Source organism: Dendrobates tinctorius, unplaced genomic scaffold, assembly GCF_039654945.1.
Source record: "Dendrobates tinctorius isolate UK_male_01 unplaced genomic scaffold, ASM3965494v1 ptg000057l, whole genome shotgun sequence".
Classification (NCBI taxonomy): domain Eukaryota; kingdom Metazoa; phylum Chordata; class Amphibia; order Anura; family Dendrobatidae; genus Dendrobates; species Dendrobates tinctorius.
In genome coordinates this window covers 585558-598342 of record NW_027361725.1, presented here as the reverse complement: position 1 = coordinate 598342, position 12785 = coordinate 585558, and the positions used below count along the sequence as shown (strand labels likewise).

Genomic DNA, 12785 nt, shown 5'->3' with positions numbered 1-12785 from the left:
ACACAATATAGATAATTGTTATTGATGATAAATACTAATATACAGTAAATCAGATGTATATCATCATCAGTCTTTTTTACTAAAATGTGGAGAGAATGATGAACATATATTGGAGACTAAGGCTGAGTTCACACGTGGCTTTTTTTCGCGTTTCCGCGGCGGTTTTGCCGCGAAAACGCGAAAAATAAGCATCCCATGCATTCCTATGGGATTCCGCAATGCTGTGCTAATGCTGCGGTTTTTACCGCCGCGGAATCGCTTCGCGGTAAAAACCGCAGCATGCTCATTAATTTGCGGAATCGCGGCGATCCCGCACCCATAGGAATGCATTGTTCCGCTTACTTCCCGCATGTGGCTGTGCACACCATGCGGAAAGTAAGCAGAACAATTGCGGATGGTACCCACGGTCTGGAGGAGAGGAGACTGTCCTCCGGGCTGTGGGTACCATATCCCTGTAAAAAATAGAATTTAAAATAAATAATATTGTTATTTTTACCTTCCGGCGTCCCGCGCAGCATTCCTGCCTCTCTCCACGCTTCCGGTCCCAGTAGTCCTTTACGAAAATGCCCGCGATGGCATCCGTTCTTGCGGGATCGCGAAGTCTCGCGGTCATTCGCGCGACGTCATCGCGAATTACCGCAAGACATCGCGATCCCGTGAGAACGGACGTCATCGCGGGCATTTTCGCAAAGGATTACTGGGAACGGATGCGCGGGACGTCGGAAGGTAAGAATAACACCATTTTTTATTTTTTTTTACATTCTATCTTTTACTACTGATGCAGCATAGGCGGCCTCAGTAGTAAAAAGTTGGTTACACTCGTCAAACACTATGTTTGACGAGTGTGACCAACCTGTCAATCAGTTCTCCAAGCGATGCTACAGATCGCTTGGAAAACGCTAGCATTTTGCAAGCTAATTACGCTTGCAAAATGCTAGTTTTTCCGCGGGAAAATCGCGGGAATTTAAAATGCGATTTTTCCCGCGGAATGGAATTCCGGAATTCTCGCGGTAATTTCCGCAAGAGTTCCGGTACGTGTGCACTTAGCCTAAGGTGAAAACACTTTTTTTTGCATATTTAGAATAGTACAATTTTGGCTAGAGCTTGTTTTCCTGTAAAGACATATAGTAGAAATGTCTGGATTTGCATATCAGAATGCAGAATTGTTTTTGCCTGGAGCTAACGTTCTCCTACATTATACATACTGTATATTTTCATTTCTTACGGTGAGTAGGGAAAGTATTCAGACCCCTTTTAATTTTTCACTCTTTGTTTCATTGCAGCCATTTGGTAAATTCAAGACAGTTCATTATTTCTCATTAATGTACACTCTGCACCTCATCGTGACTGAAAAAAACAGAAATGTAGACATTTTTGCAAATTTATTAAAAAAGAAAAACTGAAATATCACATGGTCATAAGTATTCAGACCCTTTGCTCAGACACTCATATTTAAGTCACATGCTGTCCGTTTCCTTGTGATCCTCCTTGAGGCCTCTTTCAGACATCGGCATCTCCAGCACGTGTGGTGACGGTTTTCAAATGTACGGGAGACACACACGTAGACCCATTCAAATGGATGGGTCTGTGCACATGTCAGTGTGTTTCCACGGACCGTGTGTCCATGGGCAAAACACTCTGACATGTCCATTTTTTACCGTCATCACAGGTGGCAAAATGTCCCGCACATGGAGAACACACATTGATGTCATCCTTGTGACACGCATTGGCACCGTGGAAGAAGCGCTACAGTAAGTGCTATTCCTGGCAGCAGGTGCTGAAGGCGCTGTCATAATTCTCTCCTGCTCTGCCGGCGATCGGCACGAGCAGGAGAGAATGATGAGAGTTCTATTAAAGTCAGAACGATGGCAACAGGTGGGGGCTTTTGGGACTATTACTCTCATCAAACTACACCTGTTGCCGCTAAGAACAGTGACAGCAGGAGCGCATGATGAGGGTATTCCTCACTCGCCTCCTTCGTTACAACTAAATGAATGAAAAACCTGGCGTGGGTTCCCCTTATTTTCTATAACCAGCCTGGCAAAACTCACAGCTGTGGGCTGCAACCCTCAGCTGTCAGCTTCAGCAAGGCTGGTTATCAAGAATAGAGGGGTCCCCACGCCTTTTTTTTTTTTTTAAATTATTTAAATAAATTAAAAAAATGGCGTGGGGTCCCCCCCATTTTTGACAACCAGCCTTGCTAAAGCTCACAGCTGGGGGCTGGTGTTCTCAACCTGGCAAAGGGGTCATTGATATAGGCCCCCCAGCCTAAGCAGCACGCAGCTGCCCAGAAAAGGCACATCTATTAGATGCGCCAATTCTGGCTCTTTGCCCGGCTCTTCCCACTTGCCCTGTAGCGGTGTCAAATGGGGTGATAGTGTGGGGGTTGATGTAATCTTTGTATTGTCAGGTGACATCAAGCCCCAAGGTTAGTAATGGAGAGGCGTCAATAAGACGCCCCCATTACTAACCCCATAGTCACATTGTAAGAAAACAGACACCCAGAATAAGTCCTTTAATTGAAATAATGACACAGACCCCTTTAATAATCTCAATTAAACCATACTTACGACCTCGCCCAAATCCACTTGATCTCTTGTAATAAAAGTAAAATAAAAAAACAACAATATACTATACCTGTCTGTCTTTCTGTCCCACTCCGTAATCCATGTCTGGGGGACAATTAGCTTTCAGCCTGGACGGTGCCAAGATGCAATCGTCCAGGCTGAGAACCACTGGTGAATGAGATGCTGTGAGTGCAGCCTCAGTGACGTGACTGAGGCTGTGTTTCCAGCCAGGCTGAACTGCGGTGACCTTTGGACCGTGGGAAAATGCCAGTGATGAGGTCACCGCAGTTAAAGCTCATTGTCTTCACAGCAGTTCACTGTGAGAATTTTTCATGGACTTCCAGACTATGAGAAATAAGATTCTCTTATCTGATGAGACGAAGATAGACCTTTTTGGTGATAATTCTAAGCGGTAGGTGTGGAGAAAACCAGGCACTGCTCATCACCTGCCCAATACAATCCCAACAGTGAAACATGGTGGTGGCAGCATCATGCTATGGGGGTGTTTTTCAGCTGCAGGGACAGGACGACTAGATGCAATTGAATGAAACATGAATGTGGCCAAGTACAGAGGTTTCCTAGATGAAAACCTCTTCCAGAGTGCTCTAGACCTCAGACTTGGCAGAAGGTTCACTTTCCAACATGACAATGACCATATGCACACATCTAAAATAACAAAGGAGTGGCTTCAGAACAAGTCTGTGACCATTCTTGACTGGTCCAGCCAGAGCCCCTGACCTGAACCCAACTGAGCATCTCTGGAGAGACCTGAAAATTGCTGTCCACCAATGTTCACCATCCAACCTGACGGAACTTTAGAGGATCTGCAAGGAAGAATGGCAGAGGATCCCCAAATCCAGGTGTGAAAAACTTGTTGCATCATTTCCAAGAAGACTCATGGCTGTACTAATTCAAAAGGGTGCTTCTCAATACTGAGCAAAGGGTCTAAATACTTATGACCATGTGATATTTCAGTTTTTAGCCAAAAAACACTCGTGGAATCCGTTAAAAAACCATGGTCCTTTATTGAATTAGTTGGACAAGGTCAGCATGAGGGCTAGGTACGTGAGCAGCATGCAGGTAAAAAGACTACAGCTGTTTCGCATTACACATGCTTCAACAGGTCCAGATGCATCAATTACAACGTCGAATCCTTTTATAAGGCTTGTAATCAAAAAATTACCATACAACATTTACATATTCAAATTACAAACAGCAATGAATGCAAAAAATTTTTTTTTACAAACAATGCAAAAAATACATCCAATTTTCTGATTTGTAAATTATCAACAAATATATTAAAGCAATATTATAGGAACACAGAATAATCTAATCTATCATTTAACCCCAAAGCTCCTTGTGCAGTGGTTTTGATAATCCACCTTGCTTCACGTTGCAATAATAATTTATTGTGATCACCACCTCCTGGTGGGAATTTCACCACTTCTAAACCTGCAAACTTCAAACAAGATGGGCTAGATCCATGCGCCTCCTGTACATGCTTAATCAGCCTCAAAGATCCTTTACCTGTTGAAATGGAACGGACATTACAGACCGTGTACAAGATCGCTTCTAAGCACACAAAAGAAGGATCGGGCATGTTGTAGTTCAACATGCACAATCATTTCTTCCCCATTACCAGAGGGGTATGGCAACTACATATCCCACCCTATCCAATAAAATAACCCCTAAAAAAACCATGCATGCTCAATTGGCCCTGCTTGTTTATAGTGGAGTCAGGAGTAATTAATCATTGAGCGTGGTTACCTGAGCTGAATATGGGTGTTAGGGCTCATACTCACTTGCGAGAGACTCACATGATTCTTGTGCGAGTCTCTCTCATGAAAACCTGGCACTGCTGCTGGCACTCGGACCGGAGCGTGCGGCTACATGTATTCTATGCAGCCGCACGCTCCGGTCCGAGTGCCGGTGGCAGTGCCAGGTTTTCATGTGAGAGACACGCACAAGAATCATGTGAGTCTCTCGCAAGTGACTGAGCCCTTAGTGGTTTACCTGGTAGGTGAAATATCTTTTGGCAGGCTGTCTTCCTACGTCTGTACTCGTGGCCGGTTTTGGGCCCTGGGCAAAACTTTAAAGTGGGGCCCCAAATGCTCACATCCCGCACACCACACACAAACATTATGATTGCATTTACATGAGCTACAGTAGACTCTGGTCAGTTGCCCATTTTGTATCCCCTTAATGCAGATCTATCTATACTTCATTTAGAAAGGGTCAGAAGCACATGAGTCCCTGCCAAAAAAAAAAAATCCTGTGAGATGGATATGTGATAAAAAAAAATCCAATTGGAACACGGAAGCCGGGTTTAGATGAGCGTATGAAAAATCGTCTGTTTTACTCTTCGCCACGACAGCACCCACTGGAGGTATCGGATCCGCCCATTTGGAACAGGAAACCCTACAGGAAAGATAAAAGGGGCGGTCCGCCTTTCCTCCTCAGTTTTGGTTTCCTGTTCCAAATGGAGCAGGATCCTGCAGGATCTTACCTGGGCCATGCATCCGCCTGTGCGGTCTCTTCGGGAACGGCAGGGGCTGCGGTCCGGAAGCAGCGTCGGGGGAGACTCCGTTTGACGGCTCCCCCCTCGTCTGGTGGCATAGTGGTAATGGCCGGGTCCGGGGAGGGCCGCCCGGTCTTACCAGGGAGCGGGCCGGTCTGGCATCCGGGGGATCCCCCCCCCCCCATCGGTGGGGGTATAGCGTGGATGGTGAGGCCATGAGCGCGCGAGCCGCGCGTGTCAGTAGCGGTGGCGCGGGAGCGGGCCGGCGCCCGACGCTCCTATACCCCGGAAGTAATGGTTGAACTTCCGGGGTAAGATGGCGATGACGCGGCGCATGCGCCCTGTGACAGGGCGACTTCCGGGGGTACGATAAGTGTATAGATAAAACAGCGCTGCAACGTTGGAACCATGTCGTCCCCCGCAGAGTCGCAGACCCCAGCAGGGGATTCAGCTGGGGGCAACTCCACCAGGGACCGCAGCGCCAGGACAGAGACTGCCCGCAGGAGCGAGGCAGCAGAAACCCGATCCAAACCGTCTGAGCCATCCGAACCGGTATTAAGCTTCACTGGGTGAGTGTGCAAAGTATATGCTCTACCTATTAAGCTAACCTCCTCTCCTCCCCCCCCCCCCCCCCCTTTACCTTTGACCTCCCACTTCAGTCAAAGAAAAAAGGAAAAACAAAACATAAAGAATGCGCATTATGTTCAGAGCCTCTCCCTGACTCCTACCCCAAAAAACTCTGCAAACAATGCATTAAAGAGACCAGGCAGGGGTCGACGATATCTTCTAAGGATATCCGAGCCATAATTAGGGAGGAAATACAAGCCATCAACCGCGCCAGCACTCCCGCAGAGTCCAGTCATAGAAAACAGGTCATTGTTAGTTCAGAGTCAGAGGAAGAACAGGAGTTAAACTCAGGCTCCGCATCCACGTCCTCATCATCATCCTCGGAGGTGGAAGGACGCGCATGTTTTCCACTGGACAGCGTATATAACCTGGTAAAAGCGGTTAGAAATACTATGGGGTGTGAAGAGGAAAGGGGAGCCCAGACCGCGCAGGACATTATGTTTGCGGGATTGGCAGAGAAAAAGAGGAGATCATTTCCAGTGATACCGGCAATTAAAGATCTCATCAAAAGGGAGTGGGAAAAACACGACCAGAGGGGTTTTCTCCCATCCGCTTCAAAACGGAAGTACCCGTTCACTGATGAAGATCTATTAAAATGGACTAAAATACCAAAGGTGGACGCTGTCATATCCTCCACTTCCAAACAAACCTCGATCCCGGTCGAGGACGCAGGATTGTTAGCAGACCCATTGGACCGAAAGGCTGAATCTTCGCTCAAAAGGTCCTGGGAATCCACCACCGGGGTATTCAAACCCGCAATAGCCAGCACATGTACTGCTAGGTCAATGCTGGTATGGCTAGATCAATTAGACCAGCAGATTGAGCAAAGAGTGTCAAGGGAGAAACTGCGTGCAGCCATCCCGTTGATAAGAGGGGCAGCTGCCTTTATGGCAGACGCTTCAGCGGACACCCTAAGACTGGCAGCAAGGTCGGCAGCCCTGGTGAATAACGCCAGACGCGCGCTGTGGATAAAGAGCTGGAAAGGGGATGCACAGTCAAAATCCAAAATTAGTGCAACCCCATGCGAGGGTGAGTTCCTCTTCGGAAAAGCCTTAGACGAAATTCTCGCCAAGGCAAAAGAAAGGAAAAAGGCCTTCAGTGATTCTCCCATTCCGTTTTATAGGAAAACCTTTAAGAGACGGCCATTCGGGAGAAGAAGACAATCGGACAGAACGAATAGATGGGCCACGAAAGACGAAAAGCAGAAGGGTACCATCTTCAGAGGGCCAACATATAGGAGAGATAAAAATTAAAAGTTTAGACCCACCAGTTGGGGGTAGATTAAAATTTTTTTTTACCAAGTGGGAACAAATTACGTTAAACCCATGGATTTTGAACATAATCAAGGAAGGAATAAAGATTGAATTCCTTCAGATCCCCTATGAGTTCTTTGTTATAACTCGCCTTAATTCCTCACTTCAGCAAAAGGCTCTCGAAGACGAGATTCGAGTCCTGCTAGCTAAAAAAGTTTTAGTTGACGTCCCTGAGGAACAACAGGGTAGAGGCTTTTACTCTCCCCTGTTTTTGGTGTCTAAACCAGACGGTACATTTAGAACCATTATTAATTTAAAGAAGCTAAATTCATTTATAAAAAAATTATAAGTTCAAAATGGAATCAATTAGATCCACTATAAAGCTTCTTTTCCCAAATTGCGTAATGGCAGGGATTGATTTAAAAGATGCTTATTATCATCTCCCTATACACAACAGATTCCAGAAATACCTAAGAGTCGCAGTGGAAGTCGAGGGAAGGATTCATCATTTCCAATACGCGGCAATGCCCTTCGGGCTTTCCACGGCACCAAGAATATTTACCAAGGTGATGGCAGAAGTGATGGCCTACCTTCGCCAAAAGGACACACTAATTGTGCCATATCTAGACGACTTCCTAGTAATTGGGAATTCAGTCAAACAATGTACTGAACGCGTGACTGACGCAATCTCCTCTTTTCAGAGCCTTGGCTGGATCATCAATATCCAAAAGTCCAGACTCGATCCGCAATCTCTCCAGACATTTCTAGGATTTCAACTAGATTCCTTGACCCAGAGATGTCTACTACCCCAGGTAAAAATCATCCTCACAAAACAAAAAATACAAGCAGCTATAGATAAACCACGTGTATCCTTAAGAGGAGCAATGTCACTATTAGGATCACTAAATTCTTGCACCCCGGCAGTCCGGTGGGCCCAGTACCATGTCCGTACGCTACAACACCAGATCCTCCAGGAGGATAAGCGACATAGTGGTCATTTACAGAGCAAAATAACCCTGTCACAAGAAGTCTTGACTTCCCTAGAGTGGTGGTTAGACGATGACCATTTATGTTCAGGAGTTCCATGGGTTATAGTTCCATCCTGTATCGTAACCACCGATGCCAGTCCCCAGGGCTGGGGAGCCCACATGGAGAATGGGTTTTATCAGGGAAGGTGGAGTAAAGAGGAATGTGATTACTCATCTAATTTAAAAGAACTGACTGCAGTGTTCTATGCTCTATACAACTTCCTTCCGCAGCTCCAACAGAAGCATGTAAGGATCCTGTCGGACAATACCACCACAGTGGCATAGATAAACAGACAAGGAGGAACTCGATCAGAGACTCTGATGTCTTCAGCGGCAAGAATTTTAAACTTAGCAGAAAACTATTTTTTGTCCCTCTCGGCCCTTCATATCAGAGGCGAGAGCAATCAAAAGGCAGACTTCCTAAGCCGTCACACTCTACGACAAGGAGAGTGGTGCCTCAATCGGAAGGTCTTCAGGGACATAGTAGCCGCATGGGGACAACCCGAGGTGGATCTTTTCGCCACAAGGGAGAACAGGCAGATAAAAACATTTGCCTCCCTATCTCCGTCAGATCACCCAGACATACTGGACGCCTTTCTAGTTCCATGGAATTTCAACCTGGCGTATGCGTTCCCTCCATTGATCCTCCTACCTCAAGTAATTCGGTAGATCAGAGACGACAAAGCAAGAATAATCTTATTAGCACCGTTCTGGCCAAAAAGACCGTGGTTTTCGTGGCTGCAGATTATGTCAATAACAGATCCTTGGATCCTTCCGACTGCCAATCTACTCTCCCAAGGCCCCTTTTTCCACCCTCAAGTGCTCAGCTTGCACTTGACGGCGTGGAATTTGAGAGGCAGTTATTGAGGACAAGAGGATTCTCGGACTCCTTAATTACTACACTACTACAAAGTAGAAAACAGTCCACAACCCATATTTACACTAGAATATGGAAAAAATTTCTTCAATTCCATACAGTACCTCATACAACAGAAGTTCCGATAATCCCAATCTTGGAATTTCTGCAGAAGGGGAAAGACTTAGGCTTAGCAGTAAATACACTGAGAGTACAAATATCGGCATTAGGAGCACTATATGGCCATAATATAGCAGGCAACAAGTGGATAACTCGTTTTATTACAGCATGTGAACGAATAGCTCCAATCCACATACCCTCCGTCCCTACATGGGATCTAAATCTGGTCTTAGACGCCCTAACGGTAGACCCCTTTGAGCCGATCGACACAATACCCTTCAAATACTTAGCACTTAAAATGGCCCTCTTAGTATCACTAACCTCAGCTAGAAGAGTGGGTGATATCCAAGCCTTGTCAATAGATCCACCTTTTTTCCAAGAATACCAAGACAGATTAGTATTAAAACCAGACCCTGCCTACCTGCCAAAAGTGGCAACAAAATACCATAGATCTCAGGAGATACTCCTCCCAACCTTCTATAAAAATCCCTCTACTCCGGAAGAGCAGAAGTTCCATACTCTGGACGTCAAAAGAACTGTCCTAAAATGTATTGAGAGGTCCAACAGTTGGAGGCAGAGTAGGGCCCTATTTGTTTCATTTCAGGGCTGTAAGAAGGGGTATGGAGTCACGAAGATCACCATTTCCCGGTGGATCAGAGAGGCCATTCGTTTAGCCTACTCCGCAAAAAACGAAGCTCCTCCAGGGAACATCAGGGCGCATTCCACCAGGGCAATGGCAACCTCTTGGGCGGAAAAGGGAGATGTTCCGATTGAAACTATATGTAAGGCGGCAGTTTGGTCATCCCCTTCTACCTTCTATAACCACTACAGACTTGATCTTTCATCAACCTCTGACTTAAGCTTTGGCAGGACTATCCTTGGCACGGTGGTCCCACCCAGGTGATGGTCTCTGGAATCTCTCCAGTGGGTGCTGTCGTGGCGAAGAGTAAAAAGCCGGATTACTTACCGGTAATGCTCTTTTAATCCACGACAGCACCCGCTCACTTCCCCCCCTAAGGATATCAATAGTTAAAGTATATTAACCAAATAATGGATAAGAAAGATGTTAAAATAAGAGAACATTGCCTAATCCTTGGCGGTCCTTCTGGTACTCTGAAACGTAAAACTGAGGAGGAAAGGCGGACCGCCCCTTTTATCTTTCCTGTAGGGTTTCCTGTTCCAAATGGGCGGATCCGATACCTCCAGTGGGTGCTGTCGTGGACTCATTAAAAGAGCATTACTGGTAAGTAATCCGGCTTTTTTCTCGTAGAAACCCCCAGATAATTTCAATCCGCTTGATTTATCTGTATGCCATCCATATCATCCGCTTCTCCGTTTTTTGCATCTGCATGGTATCTGTTTTTATACATCAATATTAAAAAAAAATACAAGACCAAATACAGTTTCCTATATTAATAATTGCAATATGTCTGTAAAAAAAAGAAATAAAAGAAATGCAATACGGATGATCCATTTAGGAGCCATAATTCTTTGCCTACCCGTAGAGTTGAATAGGCGATTCTAATCAGAAATATTGATGAGAATAGTGCATGATGGTCCATGTAGTTCACCTCTAAGCAGGTCAGCCCTATTGGATAATATTTGTCATTGTGCTGTCGGCGTGCGATCCAATTTTAACATGGACAACAGTGTGATACGTATTGGTACATTGTCGCATCATCAGAAAAATACCTATTTAAATCAGGATTTTGTGTTACATTTAATTTTGGGGGAAAAAAGGCAATATTTTATTTTTTCATTAAAGAAAGCAAACCAAAATTAGTAATCTTGCAATTTTTGTCGTGGCCACTGTGTTTTTTTTTTTTTTTTTTTTCCAATGCCACATTCACATGTTCAGTATTTGTAAGCCAAATCCAGGAGTGGGGGATAAATCCAGAAGTGGTGACGTGTTTCTATTTTACTTTTCCTTTGTTTGTTCCAGTCCTGATTTTGGCTTACAAATACTGATGTAAAATACTGAGCAAATACTGACTCTGTGAACGTGGCCTTATACTCCTAATACTCATACTGTCTGTCCTTTTTAGGAGGAGTTTTCAGCAGGTTTCTTCTCATCAGAGACAGGGTTGTAATGATTGGTAACGCCACTTTACACACCACTAGGATCCACCATTCGCGATAGGTGATGTCACAGCTCTCCTGCTCCCCCTTCATTCACAATGCTCTTTGCACTATCTGATTAGATGCTTCAATACAAAAGAAAGGGTGGGAATCTGTTCAATGTGGCTGATGTATATATGAGTTTCCTGAAACAGAAAGTTAGAGTCTAAAAAAAAAAAAATAAGAGAAAAGTAGGCTTTGCCCATTATACATATATGTGAAAGTAAAATAGTTGGCTTTATTTAATAAACGTTCGGTTTCAGAATGAATGTTTGTAGGAAAGGTCTTTCCCCATCATTGCCCATATAAACATGCCTGGCAATCCACTTGTTGGCACCATAGCCCCTTGTGTGCACGGGGATGTGCTGACCAAAGTATTGAAAACTGCATGAGTATGAACAATTGTACAGACTCTCGTTCTTCCCCTCAGTTTGCATGATGTTGATGTTTGCTCCAAGTAAATAGAGCTAAACAACCATTGATCCTCTTGCTACATGATTCACCCGTGCTAGTTTCAGGCAGAAAATGTGTCCTTGTAAAAAGACTCTGAGCCTCACTCATCACTTCCTTGGCGCCATCTCATTGACTGCTGTCTAATATCTATCTCTTGACCATTTGTAAGTCCCAATCCAAAAGTTCCCTTTCAGTGCTAATTTTCATCAGTCTTGTCATTACATGCATGGTCTTAGACCGCAGGACTGATGACAGGCAGGTGCTCAAAACTAGACTTGGTGCAAATTGATTTGCATTGTGCGTTACTGCACCAGCATCCCCCTCCTCTCCCCTACCTGTCTAGTATTGACTGTATTAAAGGGAACCTGTCACCAGTTTTGGCCGATACGAGTTATGGCCACCACCTTTCAGGCCTGATATACAGCATTCTATAATGCTGTTTGTCTGCCCCCAATCTGACCTGCTATACAAAATAAAGAGCTTTTATTATACTCACCTGTGGGGCGGTCCAGTCTGATGGGCATCACTGGTCTTGGTCCGGCGCCTCCCTTCTTCTTGCTTCTTGTGGATGACGCGTCCCTACATCATCCACACAGCCTCCCTGGCACCGAAGTATGACATATTGACAAATTATTCATTAACTTCTTGCAATCAAGTTGGGCTTTGCCAAGCCTGACAAAGGAAAGAAAAGAACTTTTAGTAGAAAATTATAACAAAATAGAAAAGTCAAGAAGAGATCCCAAGGGGAGAGGAAGACCTGAGCAAGGTTTATGAATAGAACTGGGAACTTTAAGCTGCTATAACAAGAGGAAGATGTTAATTATTTGTGCAATGATATATTTTTAATGATGTACAAAAAAAATTGATTAATATCAAAGTTTTGCTTCGTTGAAAAAAACGCTCCAAATGTGCCACCCTGGCGTTTGCTTTGCTTTAACCAGAATATGCAGCAACATCTGCAAAATTGTGACCGCAGGTTATATAACGTAGTCATTTACATTTTCCAGCGCTGCCGCATGAACGAAGACACCGGCACAGATTATATCCAGGCATGGAAAATCAACGAAGTGCTGGACAGCGGTGGTATTGGCGTGGTGGAGCAAAGTAGACACCGGAACATTAAACCTGGAGAGATGGTTACACGTTTCAGCTGGCCCTGGCAGACAAAGTGTGTGTTGGAAGGCAACTCTCTGACCAAGGTAACCTGAGTGCGAATGATTGTACCTGCATAACGTCCACAGGGTC

At 45.0% G+C, this 12785-nt stretch overlaps 2 protein-coding genes across 7 annotated transcripts in view; both read left to right on the top strand.

The window, feature by feature from the left end:
- Nucleotides 1-12785, top strand: part of LOC141091889 (prostaglandin reductase 2-like) — a 137582-nt gene that overhangs the window by 34819 nt on the left and 89978 nt on the right. For all 6 annotated transcript variants that reach the window (XR_012232610.1, XM_073577648.1, XM_073577647.1 and 3 more), the window contains exon 4: nt 12548-12739. Coding sequence is in view for 5 of the 6 variants with exons in the window: in XM_073577648.1 (XP_073433749.1) it covers nt 12548-12739 (192 nt within the window). In the remaining variant the exon portion in view is untranslated. The remainder of the gene's footprint in view (nt 1-12547; nt 12740-12785) is intronic.
- Nucleotides 4929-7773, top strand: LOC141091887 (lamina-associated polypeptide 2, isoforms alpha/zeta-like). Its single transcript, XM_073577639.1, has 2 exons — nt 4929-6741; nt 6836-7773. Exons 1-2 carry the CDS (start codon nt 6105-6107, stop codon nt 7312-7314), a joined length of 1116 nt encoding a protein of 371 aa, XP_073433740.1. The 5' UTR covers nt 4929-6104; the 3' UTR covers nt 7315-7773.